Here is a 20,378-nt window from a genome sequence, read left to right on the forward strand (position 1 = left end):
AAATTTTAGCTCCTCTTAAGAACGTTTTCCACTGGCCCGTATTTACTCCATTATCTAGACTTACATACTGCATTTACTTGTGTCATGTGGCAGTGCTTCGTGTAATGCATGCGTCTCAAACCCAAAGTCTCTTCCTTTCTACTTGGGTATATGTAAGTTTTCCGATCTTATACTGGCCAATTCGACAAAATTTGAGTATTGACTTATCCCTTAGGTAACACAATCCATTGCACTGCTGGTGGTTTCACACGTTGCTGCCTTAGTTCTGTGTCTTTGCATTGAATTTCCAGTGACGGGTTTGAGCAAAAACTTATTGAACAAAGACAGTAAGTTTAGTTTTCTTTTCTACAAATATACTTTATAAATATTTTAAAACTTAAAGGAAACGTGTAAACAACAATTCGCATTAACAAGGAGGTATAATCATCATTCCTGCATCCCAAAATATCTTCGTTCTAATGTATAATAAATTTAAATTAAATAAATACTTGCAACTGTACACGAAATGACAGAGATGGAAGATTTTAATTTTTGCGAAAATTTCACTCTAAAGTTTTTAACGGAATCATTGCTCATGAGAACCCGCACATTCAATTTTTGCCATAATGTGCATTCATCGAAAACATCCTTTTTATTCCATTAAGGATTTGATATAAGCAATGGAACTCCTCAAGTCCTTGTTTATTTTATCTTTTTAGTTTTTAGGCTTCTTAAATTTTTTTTTTCTTTTTTGCTTTTTTTTCTGTTAAGTAAGTGTGTGTTTTTTGTACACTTTTTACGCACTGGCATGATGGTTTCACAGTTGCTGCGTTAAATCTGTGTCTTTGCATTGAGTTTCCAGAGGCTTGATTGCTCTTGTTACTTAACTTGAACATAAGGCAATAAGTATTTTCACGACCAGGGATATCTTTTATAAATATTTTAAAACTTAAAGGAAATGTGTAAACAACAATTCGCATTAACTAGGAGGTATAACTATCATTCCTGCATCCCAAATTATCTTCGTTCTAATGTATAATAAATTTAAATTAAATAAATACTTACTTGTACTCGAAAATGGTTTTCTTAATTCTTCTATTCTTTTTAACTTTATGCAAAATGTATTTATATGTGTGTTATCAGACACTGCGTCATAAATTAAAGATGTCAATGACGTAGCTGACTAAACCTGTTATTCAAATTTCGCAAAAACATCGAAACAGGAATTTTGGCAGGCCAAAAAAATATTAGTTTAAGTTTAATTTTCGGCGGTGTTAGGTCGTTGAACATATTCGCGGAAATAATATAGTACTTTGGATTAAAATGTGGTTAAAACTTATAGTTTTGAGCTTGATCTTCTATTTTGAAAATGTGACATGCAATATAAACAGTAAGTGCATTATTTACAAGCATTTTGAATAAGAAATGCAATATATAGTTTGAAATGGTCTAATTCATAATCTACATCCTTAGTGTTGGAATACTATAAGATGCCGCCTTTACATCGGCAGGATGAATATGAACGTTGTCTCTGGTCAACGGAAGAACCTATAACATATTGTACTGTTTCAACTTTGATCAAACCAGATCCTTCTAACGCCATTTGGAATCAAATTGAAGAATTTTCCAACAAATCAAAAATTCATTTTGCACACGATGTGCTTTTTAGCGGTCACTGTTTACCAGAATGTGAAAAAATGCTTAGTCCATTGTCGGAAGAAGAGCGTGAGGAACTTTATGTTGATGCTTTTCCGCATACTCGTAAGGTAAAATTTTATATTTTTTGAAAGTTATTGTCAAGGTTAAATTTGTTTATGTTAATTTTTAGTTTACCTATGATATAACGGCATATAAAAACGGAACGTTGTATCGAAAGATGTACGATAAAATATTGAATCAATGCGAAAATTTGTGGCTTCGCAAAAACTGGAATTTGTCTGGTTATTCTACGATTTTGTGGTGTACGACAAATCAAGAATTTGATTACTATGAAACAGGTGAGAATAAGTTGTTCCACGACAAAGAGGTTAATAACCTATAAAATTGCATGTTTTCCAGATTTTCTTCATGTTTTGTTTTGGGTTGTAACTTTTCTGATTGTAGCTATCGTTGTAGTAGCTACAGGACTTGATATAAAGCAAAATAACGAAGATAGTTTGAATTATTACAAAGTTGAGAGACGAGATTTGCCAAAAAGTCAGCAATGTCTCTTATGTTTCTCTTTGGTGAGAAATTGGTATCGCCTTGTTGCTCCGCCAAAAACTGAAGTTGGAAGAGATCTACGATTTGTTTTAACTATTCGATATTTAACAACTTTCATGATAGTCATCGGACACGTGTGGATTGCATACAGCTTTACACCTTCTCTTAACCCAGAATATAATGAAAAGGTGAGAATTTAAACTTTTTGTAGAACATTCATCAATTTAACAAAATTTGCATAGTCTTACTATAGCATCATCTATATTTTTGTCAATTGTGCGACAAACATCGTTCAAACTTTCTTTGTTGCAAGTGGATTACTTCTCTATATATCAATTCATGAGTTTTTCAAAGAAGGAGTAATGAATTTCGCTTACGCTGGAGTGGCCATTCTTTATCGATACATTCGTCTAACGCCCACGTATGCTTACTTGATACTCTTTTACACTACATACTTTTTCCGTTCAGGATCTGGAGGATATTGGAAGTTTTACACGGAAACACAACAGTCTTACTGTCGAAGAAATTGGTGGACTAACCTGCTGTACATCAACAATTATGTCAATTCAAATCGAATGGTAAGATCTCTCTTTGGATTTAAGGAAATTTGAATAACATGAATTTATTTTTCTCAGTGTATCCCTACTACTTGGTACTTATCAGCCGATACACATCTTTTCCTGTTTGCGTTGCTTCTTTTTATTTTTATGTTTAGATACCCGAAATATAAGAAAATCATTCTTATATTAGCTTTTTGTGCAAGCTGTGTCACACAATTTCTTGTAACTTATATAAACGAATTCGACGGTGGTCAACACATCATGAGTCCAGAGTAATCTCATCACCATTTGAAAATATCAATTTATAAATGAACTTATATATTTTTCAGAGTCAAACGTTTCTTCTATGATACAGATAACAAGGAATTTGAAAAGGACTACATTGCATCCCATATGAATGCAGGAAATTTTCTCATCGGTATCGGCTTAGGAATGATTTACTTACATTTCAAAGAAAACAAAATCGATATGTCGAAATACAAGTCGTTTATAACACTTTGGTACATTACTCCAGTGATTGGCTTTTTCACGATTTGCATACATGGCTATATTTTCTTCCATAATTATTTTGAAGTACCTTCGATTGGATTGGCCTTACTTTCGATTTTTACACGACAAATTTGGGGAATATTCGGCATCATATTAGTTTTAGGATTCATTGCAAGTTTCCGATGTAAGAAATTTTAGCCTTTATTTAAGTTTGAAGTACTAAATTTTGCAAAATTTCAGCTCCAATCAAGAACTTTTTCAATTGGCCCGTATTTACTCCATTATCGAGACTGACATATGGCATTTATTTGGTCCACGTAACAGTAGCTAGTGTAATATTTGCACAATCTGCACAAAATCTTTATATGATGGGATGGTCCTTTGTGAGTTTGATGAAGTTTAAAATTACTCAAAAATAAATTATTTACCTTATAATTATTTCAGTTGACAGAATCCGTGGCATTGTTTGTCCTTTCAAACTGTGCAGCTCTTGTGTTAGGACTTTCAATCGAGTTTCCGTTAACTGCTTTAAGCAAGACTTTATTACGTCAAAACAGTATGAATTGATTTAATTTTATTTGTATTTTTAGTTTTAATTTTGCTCAAATTATTTCAGAAAAAGAACGACAACAACCAGAAAACATTGAAGTTGTGACACAAATGATTAAACATTCTTCTCATCTCTGAAAACTTCTGTAATTTTCAATTAATAAAAATAATGTATTTTAAAAATAAAATAAAAAATAAATTAAGAACATATATGATAAATATTTTCTTTCAACCCCCAAATATTCTTGTTATGTTACGCCCCTGATTTTTATTTAATAAGTACCGTAATGTAGATAATTCTTATGGAAAAAATCCGTTACAAATTCAAAAAATGCTAATAATTAATGGAACATCAAATTTGAAGTTGATAGAACAACAACAATGAAAAATAAATTTTTTGATTTTTTTAAAAAAATATTTAGAAAAAAATTAAATCATTTCTCATAAAATTAAAAAATAAATTAAGGCCGCTCCAAATTTTTTTTGAACTTTTTGTCCCATGCCCCATTTCAAAAGTCAAAAATCCAATGGGGCAAAATAAAAAAAAAAAGTTGAAAATATCATCAAAATTGTCCGTTTTTTGGACTTTTTTCATATTTTTTCAAGAAATTTTTAAAATTTTTTTAAAAATATTTCAATTTTTAAGAATTTTTGTATTAAAAAACGCAATTTAACATGAATTTTCTTCTCTGAAATTTTTTTCAAAAAACTTATTTTTCAAAACTTTTTGACAGTTATTTTTATGAAATTTTTTTATTTACATTTTTTACTTCAGTTCAATTTAAAATTAAAAAATCTCAATGTAGATTTCACAAAAAGAACTAAAATATTAATTAATGGCCAAAAATTGTTTAATTTTTTTCATTTTGTATGAAAAAGTATTTCAAAACTTTTTTTTTTATTTTTTTGCCCCCCCCCCCCATTTTGAAAAAAAGTTTTTGGGACAAAAAGTTCGAAAAAAATTTAGAGCTGCCTAATTAATATTAATCAAAATTATAAAATCTCAAAAATTTTGTTAAAAATATTGAAAAATTCAAAATTTCGTTAAAAATTCGAAAGTTTAACGTAAAAATGTTAATAGAACGAATTTTTAATTTTTAAAAGAATGGATTATTTTTTTCCATAAGAATTATCTACATTACGGTATATTAAATTTATTATGTTGCATCGTTAAATAAAAAGAATATCCGTCTCTTTCAGTTCATTCATTTTTCTGTCTGTTTAAAAAATGTCAAATACAAAATTACAACATTTGAAAAATTTGCATTTTTTGATTGATTAGCTATGTATATGAAGCAGACACGATAAAAGGAATATTAACTGTCATTTTTCTTCCAAACTAGTTTTCAAAATTTGCAAAAAAATATTAAAACAGGATTTCTTTTTTAGTCACCGAAAATAAATTAGTTACGGTTTAAACTTCAACGGAATCAGGTGTTGGAGCATCTTCGCAAAATATATTAGAATTTTAAGTCAAAATGTGGATAAAACTCACAATTTTGAGTTTCATTCTCATAGGATCTTTTGAAAATGTAGCTTCCGATATAAACAGTGAGTGCCTTAGTTTTTTAAAGTATTTAACTTAATAACTTTATTCTTAATTGCAGTGGTTGAGTACTATAAGATGCCGCCTTTACATCGGCAGGATGATTATGAACGTTGTCTTTGGTCGACGGAAGAGCTCTCAACATATTGTACTGTTTCAACTATCATCAAACCAGATCCTTCAAACGCCATTTGGAATCAAATTGAAGAATATTCTAAAAAAACTAAAATACACTTCGCTCACGATGTACTTTTTAGTGGTCAATGTTTGTCAGAATGCCAAAAAATGCTCAGTGAATTGTCGGAAGATGAACGTGAGGAACTTTATGTTGATGCATTTCCGCACACTCGTAAGGTAGCTTTAACAATTTTTGAAAATTTTTGTCAAGGTCAAATTTTGTTTATGCAAATTTTCAGTTCACATATGATATAACGGCGTACAAAAACGGAACGTTGTATCGAAAGATGTACGATAAAATTTTTAATCAATGCGAAAATTTGTGGCTTCGCAAAAACTGGAATTTGACTGGCTATTCTACGGTTTTGTGGTGCACTACGAATCAAGAATTTGATCACTATGAGACAGGTTAGACCATAAAAATGATTCAAGGTAACAAGGTCAGTAAACTAAAAATTTTGATTTCAGATTATCTGCACACATTATTCTGGGTTGTCACTATCTTTATTGTGGCTATCGTTGCAGCAGCTACGGGACTTGATATAATACAAAATAACGAAGACAGTTTGAATTATTACAAAGTTGAGAGGCGAGATTTGCCAAAAAGTCAGCAATGTCTCTTATGTTTCTCTTTGGTGAGAAATTGGTATCGCCTTGTTGCTCCGCCAAAAACTGAAGTTGGAAGAGATCTACGTTTTGTTATGACTATTCGATACTTGACAACATTCATGGCAGTTATAGGACATGTATGGATCGGATATAGTTTTACGCCTTCAATAAATCCAGAATTTGTTGAAAAAGTAAGTATGTCCTTTTTGAAAATCATGCAATATTAAAGAATTCTTTAGTCCTATGACAGCTTCGTTTATATTTTTGTCAATTGTGCGACGAATATTGTTCAAACATTCTTCGTTGTAAGTGGTGTACTTCTTTATATTTCCATCAATGAAGTTTTTAAAAAAGGAGTTGTAAATGTCGGTTATGCTGTAAGCGCATTTCTTTATCGGTACATCCGATTAACGCCAACCTATGCATATTTGATACTTTATCAAGCGACTTACTTATTCCATTCGGGATCTGGAGCATATTGGAAGTTTTATACGGAAACACAACAGACTTACTGTCGAAGAAATTGGTGGACAAATCTTCTGTATATCAACAATTATGTCAATGCAAATCAGATGGTAAGATCCTTTTAAGAATTTAAAAATATTTTATCTGATAAATTTTTTTTTCAGTGTGTCATTACATCTTGGTACTTGGCTGCAGACACACATCTTTTCCTGTTCGCATTACTTCTCTTCCTTTTCATGTTCAAATACCCGAAATATAAGAAAGTCATTCTGATATTTGCTTTTTGTGCAAGTTGCGTCACACAATTTCTTGTGACGTATTTCAGCAAATTCGATGGTGGTCAACATGTTTTTAGTCCAGAGTACGTTTTTCTGTTTTTTTCACATTTAGGCCGCTCCAAAATTTTTTCGAACTTTATGTCCCAAAAACTATTTTTCAAAATGGGGGGGGGCAAAAAAATAAAAAAAAAATTTGAAATACTTTTTCATACAAAATGACAAAATTCAAACAATTTTTGATCATTAATTAATATTTTAGTTGTTTTTATGGTCTATATTGAGATTTGATAATTTAAAATTGATATAAGAGTATTTCAAGCTAATTTCAAGTTAAAAATTTCATCAAAAAAATTTCATAAAAAAAACTGTCAAAAATTTTGAGAAATAATTTTTTTGAAAAAAATTTTAGAGAAGAAAATTCATGTTAAATTTCGTTTTTTAATACAAAAATTCTTAAAAATTAAAATTTAAAAAAAAATTTTTGAAAAACTATGAAAATAGACCAAAAAATGGTCAATTTTGATGATTTTTTCAACTTTTTTTTTATTTTGCCCTATTGGATTTTCGACTTTTGAAATGGGGCATGGGACAAAAAGTTCAAAAAAAATTTGGAGCGGCCTTAATTCAAATTAATTTTTTTTTCTTTTAGAGTTAAACGATTCCTTTTTGACAATGCAAGCAAAGAATTTGAGAACGACTATATTGCATCCCATATGAATGCAGGAAATTTCATCATTGGTATCGGCTTAGGAATGACTTACTTACATTTCAAAGAAAACAAAATCGATATGTCAAAATACAAGTCGTTTGTAACTCTTTGGTATATTATGCCAGTGATTGGATTTTGTATAGTTTGCGCCCATGGATATACCTTCTTCCATAATTATTTTGAAGTACCCTCAATTGGATTGGCGATAATCTCGATTTTTACTAGGCAAATTTGGGGAATATTTAGTATCATAATGGGTTTAGGATTCCTTGCGAGTTTCCGATGTAAGAAAGTTAATTTAATTTAAATATTGGTTTTAAGTATTAAATTTTTCAATATTTCAGCTCCCATTAAGAACTTTTTCAATTGGCCCGTTTTTACTCCATTATCAAGACTGACATACGGAGTTTATTTGGTTCATATATCAATAGCAGGCATAATTTTTGCACAATCTGCTAAAAATATATACATCATGGGGTGGTCATTTGTATGTTTTTCAACCCCATCATGAAACAACAATAATATAATTTTCTTTTTCAGTTGACAGAATCTTTAGCACTATTTGTTTTGTCGAACTGTGTTGCTCTTGTACTCGGGCTTTTGATTGAATTTCCATTAACTGCTCTTAGCAAGACCTTATTGCGTCCTAAAAGTAAGAATTATACTGAATTATTTTTTTTGTTTTATAATAAAATATTTTTTTTATGAACAGAAAAACAACAAATAATTCTACAAGACCACAATGGAAACGCAACTGAACTTACAAGATTTTCTTCCAACCTTTGAAGATACATTTTTTTTCGGATAAGTACAAATAAAAAAAAAAAACTAAAATAGCAAATGATTTTTTCAAATCTTAGAAGAATTGTTTATTAATTCTTTAATTCTTCAAACGTAGCCAAAAAAAAATTAAACTAGACATTGAATACCCGGTGTTTCAAAATTAACGGAAATATTATAACTGAAAGCTGAATTATTAAAGCAAACTGTAAAGTTAAACGAATCAAAAAAGGTGTCTATCATATTTTTACTTAATGTGGATGACCTTTGGATAACCATTATAATTCGCGTCATTTCAAGAGGAACATTGTCATAAACAAAAATTTGAATCAAAATAACAAAATATTTTTAAACACAGAAGATCGTATGGAAACCTAAATAAAATGTTCAAAAAATATTTTCGCTGTAGATACGTATGTGCTCTTTAAGACATGAAGTCTTCTATGACGCACTTTTGTTTATTTGACTAAACCAGTTTGTTCAAATTTCGCACAAAAATAAAGGAATTTGGTATAGTATTACACTAACTTTAGTCATATTTTAAGTTTCGAAGGTGAAAGATCGTTGAACATCTTCCCTTAGTGAATTAAAAAAAAAAATAATCGTTTTATCTAAAATGTGGTTTAAACTTACCATATTAATTTTTATCCTTTTTGGATATTTTGATAATGCAACATGTGACATAGACTGTAAGTATAAAAAAATTATTTGAAACCAAAAATATAATTTTTTTTTAATTAGATGAGGAATACTACAAAATGCCTCCTCTTCATCGAAATTCTGATTTCGAACGATGTTTATGGTCGTCAAAAAAAGAATTAGCCACAATTTGCACAATTTCAACACTTATAAAGCCAGATCCATCAAACGCTATTTGGAACCAAATTGAAGAGTTTTCGAGTAAAACGAAGATTCACTTTGCACACGATGTCCTTTTTAGTGGTTCATGCATATTGGAATGTCAAAAAACCCTCAGCAAATTATCTGATGAAGAACGCGAACAACTTTATGTTGAAGAGTTCCCACACACACGAAAAGTAACGGTTGTTTTGTAAATCTTTTTGATCATTGACTAACCTTTTTTTTCTTGTTTGTCTAGTTTACATATGACATAACGGCATACAAAAATGGTACAATGTACCGAAAGATGTATGATAAGATAGTCAATCAATGCGAAAATTTGTGGTTACGCGAGAACTATAACTTATCTGGATATTCTACGATTTTGTGGTGCACTACGAATCAAGAATACGATTATTATGAAACAGGTTAGATATTTTCATATTTTTTTAGCTGATTCATGCCAAATATACGTCAGCAAACTTCCATATTTTTAGATTATCTTCACACATTATTTTGGATTGTCACTTTCCTTATTTTGGGTATCGTCACAATAGCTACAGCACTTGATATTAAGCAAAATAACGAAGATAGTCTTGATTATTACAAAGTTGAGAGACGAGATTTGCCGAAAAGTCAGCAATGTCTCTTATGTTTCTCTTTGGTGAGAAATTGGTATCGCCTTGTTGCTCCGCCAAAAACTGAAGTTGGAAGAGATTTACGTTTTGTTTTGACGATTCGATATTTGACAACACTCATCGTAGTTATGGGACATGTATGGATTGCTTATAGTATGACACCCGCCAAAAATACAGAGTTCGTTGAAAGTGTAAGTGCTTTAAAAACTTATCTTATAAGGCCGCTCCAAATTTTTTTTGAACTTTTTGTCCCATGCCCCATTTCAAACCCCGAAAATCCAATGGGGCAAAATAAAAAAAAAAGTTAAAAATTCTATCAAAAATTACCGTTTTTTGGTCTATTTTCATAATTTTTGAAGAAATTTTTAGAAATTTTTGTTTTTTTATTAATTTTTTTTAACTTTTGTATTGAAAATGATATTTTTACAAGAATTTTCTTCTCTAAAAATTTTTTTCGAAAATCATTGAACTTATGTTTTCAAAATTTTTTTTGAGATTTTTTTTTATGAAAAAATTTTTTTTTTCAATTTTTTAGTTGAATTGCTCTGAAATCAATTTTACATAAATATTCAACCTTAAAATCAACTAAAATATTGATTATTGAGAAAAAACTGTTTAAATGTTGTCATTTTGTATGAAAAAGTATTTCAAAACTTTTTTTTTTATTTTGCCCCCCCCCCCATTTTGAAAAAAACTTTTTGGGACAAAAAGTTCGAAAAAAATTTGGAGCGGCCTAATGTTCTATTATTAAAATTCTATTATTTCTTTTATAGTCTTATTACAGTATCATCTATATTTTTGCCAATTGTGCGACAAATATCGTCCAAACTTTCTTTGTTGCAAGCGGAGTACTTCTTTACATATCAATTCATGAATTTTTCAAAGAAGGAGTTCTAAATATTGGCAATGCTGCAACTGCCTTTATTTACCGATACATTCGACTGACACCAACACTTGCTTACTTGATACTTTATCATGCCACATATCTTTTCCATTCGGGATCTGGGGGATACTGGAAATTCGTTGGAGAGACGTCGCAAACTTATTGCCGGAGAAATTGGTGGACCAACCTGCTATACATTAATAACTATGTGAATTCAAATCAAATGGTAAGATCTTTCTTTGGTTTTATTGAATTTGAGTTTTATGAATCTTCTTTTCTCAGTGCATCCCAACAACTTGGTACTTATCAGCCGACACACATCTTTTCCTGTTCAGTCTGTGTCTCCTTTTAATCATCTTCAAATATCCAAAACTGAAGAAAATTGTAATGGGATTAGCTATTTTGGCGAGCTGTGTCACACAATTCCTTGTAACGTATCTGAACAAATTCGATGGGGGTCAACATGTTTTCAGTCCAGAGTACGATTTTCGTTTCTTTAAGATTAATCCAAATTTCATTCAGTTAATTTTCCTTTTAGAACAAAAAGATTCCTTTATGACAATGAGAACAAAGAACTTGAAAAAGATTATTTTGCATCCCATATGAATGCAGGAAACTTCCTCATCGGTATTTGCTTGGCAATGACGTACTTTCACTTCAAAGAAAACAAAATTGATATGTCGAAGTACAAGTGGTTCATAGTACTTTGGTATATTACTCCAGTGATTGGATTTTTCACAGTTGTCGTGCATGGTTACACATTTTTCCATAATTATTTTGAAGTACCTTCAATTGGTTTGACGATTCTTTCGATGTTTACACGACAAATTTGGGGAATTTTCGGCATTATATTAGTTTTAGGATTCATTGCAAGTTTCCGATGTAAGAAATTTAAGCCTTTATTTACGTTTGAAGTACTAAATTTTGCAAAATTTCAGCTCCAATCAAGAACTTTTTCAATTGGCCCGTATTTACTCCATTATCGAGACTGACATATGGAATTTATTTAGTCCACGTGACAATTGCTAGCATAGTATTTGCACAATCTTCAATCATTTCGTACTTTATGGGATGGTCATTCGTAAGTTTTATGATTCCAATAATTTAATTAATTTTTTTTTACATTTTTTTTAAATTTTAGTTAACCGAATCCGTGGCATTGTTCGTTCTTTCGAATTTTGCTGCTCTCATATTGGGACTCTGTATTGAATTTCCATTGACTGCCTTGAGCAAAATTCTATTACGGAAAAACAGTAAGAATTAATTAGAATATTTTTATGTTTTTCTTTAAATTTTGGTGAAATAATTTCAGAAAAAGAGCGGAAATTTATTAAAGACGAAATTAATGGACACGCTGCTGAACTAAAGAAATTCACAAGTCGTATTTAAGTCAATAGATAATGCTTAAATTAATTTTTAGTATTAATTGTATTTAATTTTCTTAAAAAAAACTTGAAAAATAAATTAATGATAATGAAAGAAATCTGAGAATCTATGAAAAAACTGGTTTCGCGGATTTTTTTTTTTCGAAATTAAAATCAAATTTCTAAATAACTCAATTTAATGGCAACCCCGTAATAATATTGTCGCCGGTTGTCGCCGATGCAAAATCAAAACAAACAAATCGGCGAACGCAAAAAAAATGGAAACTTACGAAAATCCTGAATTAAAACCTCTTAATTGCTGCGTGGCTTGCTTAAAAGATGAAAATAATGCCAAATTGCAACACAGCGTCGGGCCAGCCACAAAAGAACTCTACAAAACGCTCGTAAATGAGGAAATCAACGAATTTGGATTCGCTACTCTGCCCTTTTGCAGCATTTGCCTCAAGAGTATGAATAACATTCTGAAATTCCAACAGCAATGCGTCAAATCGCTCGAAAATCTGAAACTTCAATTCAATATCGGTCCAGAAATGGTAATTATCAAAGAGGAACGAATAGATTCTGACTACGAAGACACAAAATACGAGCATTTCGATGAGCCAGACCATTATGATGATGAAGATTACGCTCCAAGTACCTCGAAAAATGCATCAAAATTCATTCCTATCGTGAAAATGGAAGAGCCAAAAGTTGTTTCAAAAGTCACAGATATCAAAACCGAAGAAGAATGCAAAAAATTGGGCATCACACTGCAACATATCCGTAAAAATATGCGAAACGCAACTGACAAACGCTATTATTGTGATAAATGTGAGTGTTCCTACGTGAAAACCATGGAGTTGCAACGACATATGATGACGAAACATTTCGGAGCATCAAAGTGCAAATATTGTCGACAAGTTTTCATTGATCAGGAAGCGTTTGAGCAACACATGCAACAAGAAGAGCTCAAAAATCAAAATAAAAAGCAAGAACAAATGCTACATTGCTGTCACGAATGTGGTTATACCTCACGATGGAAGCAGGCTCTTCAGAAACACATCTCTTTATATCAGTAAGTTTTAAATTTTTTACAAAAAATTAAAAAATTTTAACTTTTTAATAAAAAATTTACAGCTCTCCAGATCAACCACATCTAATTTGTGATGCTTGTGGCAAAACTTACAAACTTCGGGCTCATTTTAAGCAACATTTCATGGAAAATCACATGGAAAAGCGTCTCACATGCGCTGAATGTGGCAAAAAATTCGCATTCCAAGTGAGAATTTTAATAAATTTTTATCAAAATTTCATAAAATAATTTTTTTTCGTATTTTTTTAGTACAACTTGAAACTTCACATAAGAGATTATCATCCGAAGGACGAAGATAAAGGATATAGTGAATGCGAAATTTGTCACAAAAAAGTCCGAACTCCACATTTAAGAAATCACATAAGATTTGTGCATAAGAACATCCGAAGTTATGAATGCACAATTTGTCCGCACAAAAGTATTAATAAGAAAAATCTGGAAATTCATATGAAAGCGCATGAAAAAAATACTGTGAAATTAAGGACTCCAAGGAAGAGAATAGTTGACGCGAGTGGAGTTCCAAAAGTATTAAAAAGGTAAGAAAAACTGATCTAAAAAAATATTTTCGTGAGATTAAAAGGAAAGTTGACATCGATTTGAATAGAAAAGTGCAGTTTTTGTTTAAATTTTCCTAAATTTCTATAGAATAAGATTTTTTTGTATATTATTTTTAAAAAATTTTGATATTTTATTTAACAAAATTGGAAATTTTTGACATGTTTAAACTGAGTTTTTCATCATTTTCTAAAAATTTATGGTAAAAAATGTGTCAAAATTTTAATTTTTTTTTTAATTTTCCAATTCTGAGAGGAAAACATAAAAATTTTCACATTTAACACTTTAAATTTTCAAAAATATTGTACAAAAAAATATTTTTTTTTTTTTTGAAATTCTGTTCATTCTGAACAAAAACTGTTCTTTTTTATACTACTCGATTAAAAAGTCCTCCTGAATATTTCACAAAATAATTAAAAGCAGTAAAATAGACACATTTTTGTTAAATTTTTCATACTTACAATTAAATATTTCTCGATTTTTTAAATATTTTTTTGCATTTTCAGGACAATCCGAAGTTGCGACGAATGCGACATGCAGTTCGACTTAAAAGCTGATCTCATGCAACACAAAATCCTCACACATTTAGATAAGGCTATCGTCGCTCGAGATTACGTTTCTTGCCAATTATGCAAAGTAACACTCAAAAAGAGCTCAATTCACATGCACTTCAAAACAGTTCACGTAAATGCTCGAAATTTCAAATGTGATCAATGCGACTACGCTTGCAACTTGCAGAAAAATCTCAATATTCACAAAATGCGACATGCCGGTCGAAAAATCTACAATTGCCACATTTGTGCGCAAGGTTTTGAGTATCTTGGGCGCATTCAGCAACACTTTGAGGAAGATCATGGCTTGAATTACACGAAAGAAGAGGCTTCAAAGGCGTGTATAAGAGTTTTTAAATAAATTGGAGTTGAAATTATTAAAAATTAACGCAAAATATTGTTTATTCAGGTGTCCAAAGTTTAAAAGTCCGATCGTATGAGGTTGTGGCGATGTACAAATTGTCATTGGAAACATCGACAGACATGATTTTTCCATCCATGGTGAGGGTTTTGAGGGGCTGCCACGTTTTGTTGCTCCAAATCTGAAAGAAATTAAAAGTAAAACGTAATTTTTTTGAATTTTTATCCTTGAAATTTCTATTGGCGACACTCAATGAGCTTTTGACGTTTAAAAACGAAAACAATGTGCTTTGGAATTTTTAGTTTTTGATTCAAAAGGGAATTTTTAAAGTTACCAAAGACAAAAAAATTGGTAAAAATCATGAAATTTCTCACAAAAGCCAAGTACATAAAATACACGCGTGCCGAGCTCGAACGCTACACGTCAGACGAGTCGTCATGCGTTCAAAAGATTCACGCTCGCGAACACCTGGGCATCTCGATGGCGGGTCTGCAAAATCTCCGGGAAACCATTTCCCGCATTCTCGATAGCAAAATTGGGCGTTTTGATCGAAATCGCAACGGCATCATCTTGGACATCCGAAACACAAAAGTGCTCGATACGCCATCGCAAATCCGGCATGACAGCGCCGACTTGCATTTGGACATTGAATCGGATTTTTACGTGTTCCAGCCACGAATTGGCGCTATTGTGACGGGCGTCGTCAAGCACATTAGTCAATCGAATATCGGGGTGATCATTTATCGTGTCTTTAATGTGGCAGTAAAGTTCACGACGGGCATGCGGAACGTCAAGGTGAATCAAGAGATTAAAATACGGGTTTTAGATTTCGATTTGGACAACAGAGTACCCGAAATTCAAGGAGAACTTGTGGCAAATCCCAAAACGGAGACAGAAAATGACGGCGATAGCGGAATAAGTACCGAAGATGTCGCCACAACACTAAAAATTAAGCAAGAAAAAGACTCGGATGCCGGTCCAAGTAAGAAAAACAAGAAAAATGGTACCGCCGTGGATGAGGACGACATTGAATCATTCGCAAAACTGAAGAAACGACGGTCAATTTTAGTAAATAACGAAACGTCTCGAAGATCAACGTTGCCAAAACACGTTTCTTTTAGTGACACCCAAGTACCTGTCAAAACGGAAGTCGACAAGGAGCAAACGCCGAAGAAAAAAAAGGATAAACGACTCAAATCTCCAAGTCCTCCCCCAAAGCTGGATGAAACGGGATTCAACGCGTTTGAAGAACTCATCGAAAAAGACTTGCAAAGCACGATAATTGGATCCTTAGACACAAGTGTGACGATAAAAACGGAAAAAAGTCCCACGAAAAAGAGCAAAAAGAGGAAACGTGATACCGAAGATGACGCCGAAGCGGTAGAAGAAACACAAGTTATCAAGAAAAAGAAAATAAAAGAAGAACCCGCAACCAGAGTTACCATCAAGAAGGAAAAAGACGACGAAAGTAGCTCACAATCAGACTCTAAAAAGTCCAAAAAGAAGGACAAACACAAAAATAACTCTTTCCACACGACGCTAGAATCGATTTTGGACGAGGCGGAAGTGAGTAGCAGCAGCAGTTCTACTCAAAAACGCGCGAAACGCCACAAAGTGCCAAAAATTAAGAAAGAAAAAGTTTAGGAAAAAGCTCAAATTGTAAAAATTAAATAAAATTTTAATAATTCTTACCTTTGCTGTGTTATCATAACTCGTCGACACGAGAAATTGTCCTCCATTTTTCTGATATTTTACGTCGGAAATGATATTTGTGTGAGCGGGAATTGTGTAAACGGCTTGTCTTCGTCTCAAATCCCAAATTTTAATTGTATTGTCAGCACTTCCTGTGATAATGTGAAAGCCATTGGGCGAGAAATCAGTTCCGTAGACAGCTCCCAAGTGGCCCTCGAGGAACATAATGCAACGACCTGTTCGCAAATCCCAAACTCTGCCAAAGGTGTCGAGACCCCTGTTTGAAAAAAAAACAATTTTTTATTGATTTAATGCTTAAAAAGTAAAAAAAAAATCAAAATTATGCCCAAAATATTTTTGAAAAATATTTTTAGTCCATTTTTTCTTAATTTCATAAATTATTAAATTGTAGAAATATTTCGTGAATTCGTTTTAATTTTTTTTTTATAAAAAAAATTTTTTTGGAAAAAAAATATTTGGAAAAATTTCTAAAGAAAATATGAAAATATTTAAAAAAAAATTTTTATAATTTTTTTATATTTTTTTTTCGATTTTTTTAATGAAGAATAATAAAATTTTGGTCTATATTTAATTTTTTTAGAAAAAAAAATTAAATTAATTTTTAAAAAATTTTCTCAATTTTCTCAAAAATTTTCAGTCGAATGTTAATATTAAATTTTTAAATAAATATTTATATTTTTAATATTTTTTTTTTTAATTTTTAGGTACCAATATTTTTAATAATTTTTAACAATTTTTTATAAATCATTTGATGGATTAAATTTTTTTTTAAATTTTTTTATCAAAGACTTTTTCAATCAAAGTTTTAAATTTAAATATTTTTTGACCAAAATTTTCAATCAATTTTTTTCCACTTTTTTTCACAAAACTTAAAAGTTGATTCGAAAAAAAACATACCCCGTGACTGACACACTTCCATCTCCCTGAAAAGCGATGCAATGAACTGCTTTTGCATGCCCCTCTTGATGCAACACTTCTTGTTTCTGTTCCAAATCCCAAAATCTCCACGAAGCATCGTAACAAGCGGTTCCCAAAAATCTCCCCGACGGATGAAACGCCAACTTTGACACGCGATGCGGACAATGTCCCGTAATATCAGCGATTGATTCCTCATTTTTGAACGCCCACAACTTCACCATGCCATCCGCACAACTCGAAGCCATCGCCACGACATTTTCCTCGTCTTTTTTAACGCCAGGCCGAAAAACCGCACCTCCAATGTTAAGCGAATGCCCCTTGAGCGTTTGTACGAGATCACAATCCGGCACAGACCAAACTTTGGAAACGCCTGTCCAGCTGCCCGTAAGAAGGAGACTCGAATCTTCGTTGAAATTACAACAATTGACGGGACGAGTGTCGCCAACTTGACTGCATTGAAGTTGAAGCGATTGAATTTTCTTCTGTAATTCGACTGTACGCCCGGCTTTTACGGCACTCGGAAGTTCTTTTAGTTCGCGAGCGTATTTGAGACGATCTCTGGCGCGAGGCAGTGAATAATTGGCGATCCAGAGACGCGCGATTCGTAAAGCTTCGGGACCTTCGTGATACCAAGTTGATTCTTGTTCTTGCCCTGAACGACTTTTTGGCTCGTCTTCCTGTGTTCGTTTTGTACCTGACTCGCCGATACTGAAAAAAATATATTTTTTTTGAGGAAAATTCAATGAAAATGGGAAATAAAACTTACGCCGACAAAAGTTCCTTCAATCGCACACGTCTTTCGAACGGACCTTCACCAAAAAGACAAATCGGTTCACCTAATTCTCTTAATTTTCGCTTAATTTCCGAGTCATCTGTGCTAACTTGAACATGTCTCGCTTTCTTTTTCCGCTCAAATTCCTCCAAAAGAGCTAATTTGTCTTTTTGACTAAAAATAAAAAAGGAAAAAAATTGATTTCCATGTTAAAAAATCATAAAAAGGCACTTACACTTCCTCTTCAATGTCGAAATAGTCATTCGATGTGTGAATTTGCGGCGTTTCCTTCACAATATCAGCAATCGATTCGGATCCATTGGTCCCGGACTCACTTTTGACGAGTTTCGCTCGTTCCGCAGCCTCCAACGAGCCATAATGAATCGTCTTTTGTTTCTTCACGTACTGAATTTCCTCGTCATCCGACATTTTTTTCACAGAATTAAATCAATTTTCGTAGCACAAGGACCTCAAACAACGCGAATCCTGTTTTAAACGTTTCGAGCCAGTTTCGCGGAGTGTTTACTAACAAATCCGTCACTTTTAGGTTATTGGCGACAGTGTGTGCGACACAACAAAAGTACTTTTCCACACACGAAATTTCTCTTGAAGAGTGAAAAATGTCCCATTTTAGTGGTGCCTTGCAGCTAACGGACCTCGATGACTTCATTACGCCATCGCAGGAGTGCATCAAGCCGGTTCAGGTGCAAAAAACGCCGAATCCCAAGTCGCGTACCGGCTCAAAAATCACAATTATGGAAGACGGGAGTTATGTGGCAGGAACACAAAAGTTGGAAAAAGTAGAAATTACACTTGCTGACTGCTTGGCATGCTCGGGATGCATTACTTCAGGTTAATTTTTTACCTTTTTTGAATTTATTTTTGATTTTTAATGATTTTTTTCCTTTACAGCTGAAGGCGTTTTAATCACACAACAAAGTCAGGAGGAATTACTGCGAGTTTTAGACGAAAATCAAAAAGCCAAAGACTCGGGAGACGTTGAAAACATCAAAACCATCGTTTTTACAGTCTCCCAACAGCCGATTCTATCGCTGGCTAATCGCTACGGACTCGATGTCGAAACCTGTGCCAGCAAACTATCCGCTTATTTCAAAAGTCTCGGAGCTGATGTCGTACTTGGCACCAAAATCGCCGATGATTTCGCTTTAATCGAAGCTCGTAACGAATTTCTTGATCGTTTTAACTCCGAAGCCATCGAAGGCAGCAAAAATCTTCCCATGCTCTCGTCTTCGTGCCCCGGTTGGGTCTGTTACGCGGAAAAAACTCACGGAAATTTCATGTTACCGTACATCTCGACAGCCCGTTCGCCGCAACAAATCATGGGAGTTCTCGTAAAACAACTTTTCGCGCAACGTCGAGGCTTGGCATCGAACAAAATCTATCACGTTACCATCATGCCGTGCTATGACAAAAAATTGGAGGCATCTCGAGCGGATTTTTTCAACGAAGTCCTTGAGTCACGTGATGTCGATTGCGTGATAACGGCGATTGAGATCGAACAAATGCTCGAAAAGGCGGGACAGGACCTCACAACGATGCAAGAAACGCCCTTTGATTGGCCCTGGTCCGAGAAACGCTTGGAAAAGCAAGTTTTTGGACACGAATTATCTGGCAGCGGCGGATATGCTGAACACATTTTCAAATATGCGGCAAAGAGATTGTTCGATGAAGACATCGTTCAAGTAGATTTCAAGCCGTTACGGAACCCAGACTTTAAAGAAGTAGTTTTAGAGCGAGATGGACAAGTTTTGTTACGCTTTGCAATCGCAAATGGCTTCCGAAACATCCAAAATTTGGTGCAAAAACTCAAACGAGGCAAATCGCAGTACCATTTTGTCGAAGTAATGGCATGTCCGTCGGGTTGTTTGAATGGCGGCGCACAAAATCGACCGACAACGGGAATTGCCCCGCGTGAAATGGTCCAAGCACTCGAAGAGCTGTACCGAAATCTGCCAAAATCCACGCCAGATAACGACGAAACACGACAAATTTACAACACATTCCTCGGAGGCGTGAATAGTGACAAGGCAAAAGCTTTATTGCACACGAGTTATCACGCCGTGGAGAAAATGAACACAGCTCTTAACATAAAATGGTAGAAAAACGGTGTAAATAGTTAAAGAAAAAATAAATGTTGGATATTTTTAACCCTGAATAATTTATTTCAAGTTATTGCAGAGGGACTACAGTTGACTTGGTTGGAGTTTTTATGCTAAAATTAGTGTTTGAGAAGACAAAATTAACACTTGTTTGGTCAATTATAATAAATAAGGCGCGATAATGTGATCTTTTTTTCAAAAAAGAACAAAAAAATAAAATAGTACGA

General features: G+C 32.8%; 6 protein-coding genes across 6 annotated transcripts; 5 read left to right on the top strand and 1 right to left on the bottom strand.

Annotated features, from left to right (window-relative positions):
* The first annotated feature begins 5,257 nt into the window (after positions 1-5,257).
* Positions 5,258-9,398, top strand: LOC134828568 (uncharacterized). Its single transcript, XM_063841545.1, has 7 exons — positions 5,258-5,330; positions 5,387-5,679; positions 5,742-5,910; positions 5,971-6,302; positions 6,351-6,686; positions 8,104-8,215; positions 9,085-9,398. Exons 1-7 carry the CDS (start codon positions 5,258-5,260, stop codon positions 9,396-9,398), a joined length of 1,629 nt encoding a protein of 542 aa, XP_063697615.1.
* A 92-nt stretch (positions 9,399-9,490) lies between these two features.
* LOC134828570 (O-acyltransferase like protein-like) lies at positions 9,491-12,093 on the top strand. The gene is made up of 8 exons (XM_063841546.1): positions 9,491-9,611; positions 9,681-10,012; positions 10,595-10,930; positions 10,987-11,183; positions 11,243-11,586; positions 11,643-11,785; positions 11,846-11,957; positions 12,017-12,093. Exons 1-8 carry the CDS (start codon positions 9,491-9,493, stop codon positions 12,091-12,093), a joined length of 1,662 nt encoding a protein of 553 aa, XP_063697616.1.
* Positions 12,094-12,349: 256 nt separating this feature from the next.
* LOC134830795 (zinc finger protein 62 homolog) lies at positions 12,350-14,629 on the top strand. The gene is made up of 4 exons (XM_063844378.1): positions 12,350-13,143; positions 13,206-13,347; positions 13,411-13,697; positions 14,223-14,629. The coding sequence occupies exons 1-4, from the start codon at positions 12,539-12,541 to the stop codon at positions 14,626-14,628; spliced, it is 1,440 nt and encodes a 479-aa protein (XP_063700448.1). The 5' UTR covers positions 12,350-12,538; the 3' UTR covers position 14,629.
* Positions 14,630-14,641: 12 nt separating this feature from the next.
* LOC134830798 (U4/U6 small nuclear ribonucleoprotein Prp4) lies at positions 14,642-18,551 on the bottom strand. Its single transcript, XM_063844382.1, has 5 exons — positions 18,267-18,551; positions 18,026-18,205; positions 17,239-17,967; positions 16,321-16,597; positions 14,642-14,809 (listed from the first exon to the last, which is right to left on the bottom strand). The coding sequence occupies exons 1-5, from the start codon at positions 18,458-18,460 to the stop codon at positions 14,669-14,671; spliced, it is 1,521 nt and encodes a 506-aa protein (XP_063700452.1). The 5' UTR covers positions 18,461-18,551; the 3' UTR covers positions 14,642-14,668.
* Positions 14,907-16,319, top strand: LOC134830802 (DNA-directed RNA polymerase I subunit RPA43). Its single transcript, XM_063844384.1, has one exon. The coding sequence runs from the start codon at positions 14,989-14,991 to the stop codon at positions 16,270-16,272; it is 1,284 nt and encodes a 427-aa protein (XP_063700454.1). The 5' UTR covers positions 14,907-14,988; the 3' UTR covers positions 16,273-16,319.
* A 56-nt stretch (positions 18,552-18,607) lies between the features above and the next one.
* Positions 18,608-20,151, top strand: LOC134830801 (probable cytosolic Fe-S cluster assembly factor GJ13047). Its single transcript, XM_063844383.1, has 2 exons — positions 18,608-18,883; positions 18,944-20,151. Exons 1-2 carry the CDS (start codon positions 18,652-18,654, stop codon positions 20,149-20,151), a joined length of 1,440 nt encoding a protein of 479 aa, XP_063700453.1. The 5' UTR covers positions 18,608-18,651.
* Positions 20,152-20,378: the final 227 nt, after the last annotated feature.

The sequence above is a fragment of the Culicoides brevitarsis genome, chromosome 2, assembly GCF_036172545.1.
Source record: "Culicoides brevitarsis isolate CSIRO-B50_1 chromosome 2, AGI_CSIRO_Cbre_v1, whole genome shotgun sequence".
Classification (NCBI taxonomy): Eukaryota; Metazoa; Arthropoda; class Insecta; order Diptera; family Ceratopogonidae; genus Culicoides; species Culicoides brevitarsis.

What these genes read in the sequence shown, in the direction of transcription:
- LOC134828568 (XM_063841545.1), top strand. Translation starts at nt 5,258, where the DNA reads ATGTGGATAAAACTCACAATTTTGAGTTTCATTCTCATAGGATCTTTT. An exon ending in ATTTGATCACTATGAGACAG is followed by an intron (nt 5,911 to 5,970) that starts GTTAGACCATAA and finishes TTTTGATTTCAG; the next exon opens with ATTATCTGCACACATTATTC. An exon ending in GACCTTATTGCGTCCTAAAA is followed by an intron (nt 8,216 to 9,084) that starts GTAAGAATTATA and finishes TTTTTTAATTAG; the next exon opens with ATGAGGAATACTACAAAATG.
- LOC134828570 (XM_063841546.1), top strand. Translation starts at nt 9,491, where the DNA reads ATGTATGATAAGATAGTCAATCAATGCGAAAATTTGTGGTTACGCGAG. An exon ending in ATGTGAATTCAAATCAAATG is followed by an intron (nt 10,931 to 10,986) that starts GTAAGATCTTTC and finishes TTCTTTTCTCAG; the next exon opens with TGCATCCCAACAACTTGGTA. An exon ending in AATTCTATTACGGAAAAACA is followed by an intron (nt 11,958 to 12,016) that starts GTAAGAATTAAT and finishes AAATAATTTCAG; the next exon opens with AAAAAGAGCGGAAATTTATT.
- LOC134830795 (XM_063844378.1), top strand. Translation starts at nt 12,539, where the DNA reads ATGAATAACATTCTGAAATTCCAACAGCAATGCGTCAAATCGCTCGAA. An exon ending in AAACACATCTCTTTATATCA is followed by an intron (nt 13,144 to 13,205) that starts GTAAGTTTTAAA and finishes AAAAATTTACAG; the next exon opens with CTCTCCAGATCAACCACATC. An exon ending in GCAAAAAATTCGCATTCCAA is followed by an intron (nt 13,348 to 13,410) that starts GTGAGAATTTTA and finishes GTATTTTTTTAG; the next exon opens with TACAACTTGAAACTTCACAT.
- LOC134830802 (XM_063844384.1), top strand. Translation starts at nt 14,989, where the DNA reads ATGAAATTTCTCACAAAAGCCAAGTACATAAAATACACGCGTGCCGAG.
- LOC134830798 (XM_063844382.1), bottom strand. Translation starts at nt 18,460, where the DNA reads ATGTCGGATGACGAGGAAATTCAGTACGTGAAGAAACAAAAGACGATT. An exon ending in TTCGACATTGAAGAGGAAGT is followed by an intron (nt 18,206 to 18,266) that starts GTAAGTGCCTTT and finishes TTTTATTTTTAG; the next exon opens with TCAAAAAGACAAATTAGCTC. An exon ending in GTTATGATAACACAGCAAAG is followed by an intron (nt 14,810 to 16,320) that starts GTAAGAATTATT and finishes AATTTCTTTCAG; the next exon opens with ATTTGGAGCAACAAAACGTG.
- LOC134830801 (XM_063844383.1), top strand. Translation starts at nt 18,652, where the DNA reads ATGTCCCATTTTAGTGGTGCCTTGCAGCTAACGGACCTCGATGACTTC. An exon ending in CTCGGGATGCATTACTTCAG is followed by an intron (nt 18,884 to 18,943) that starts GTTAATTTTTTA and finishes TTTCCTTTACAG; the next exon opens with CTGAAGGCGTTTTAATCACA.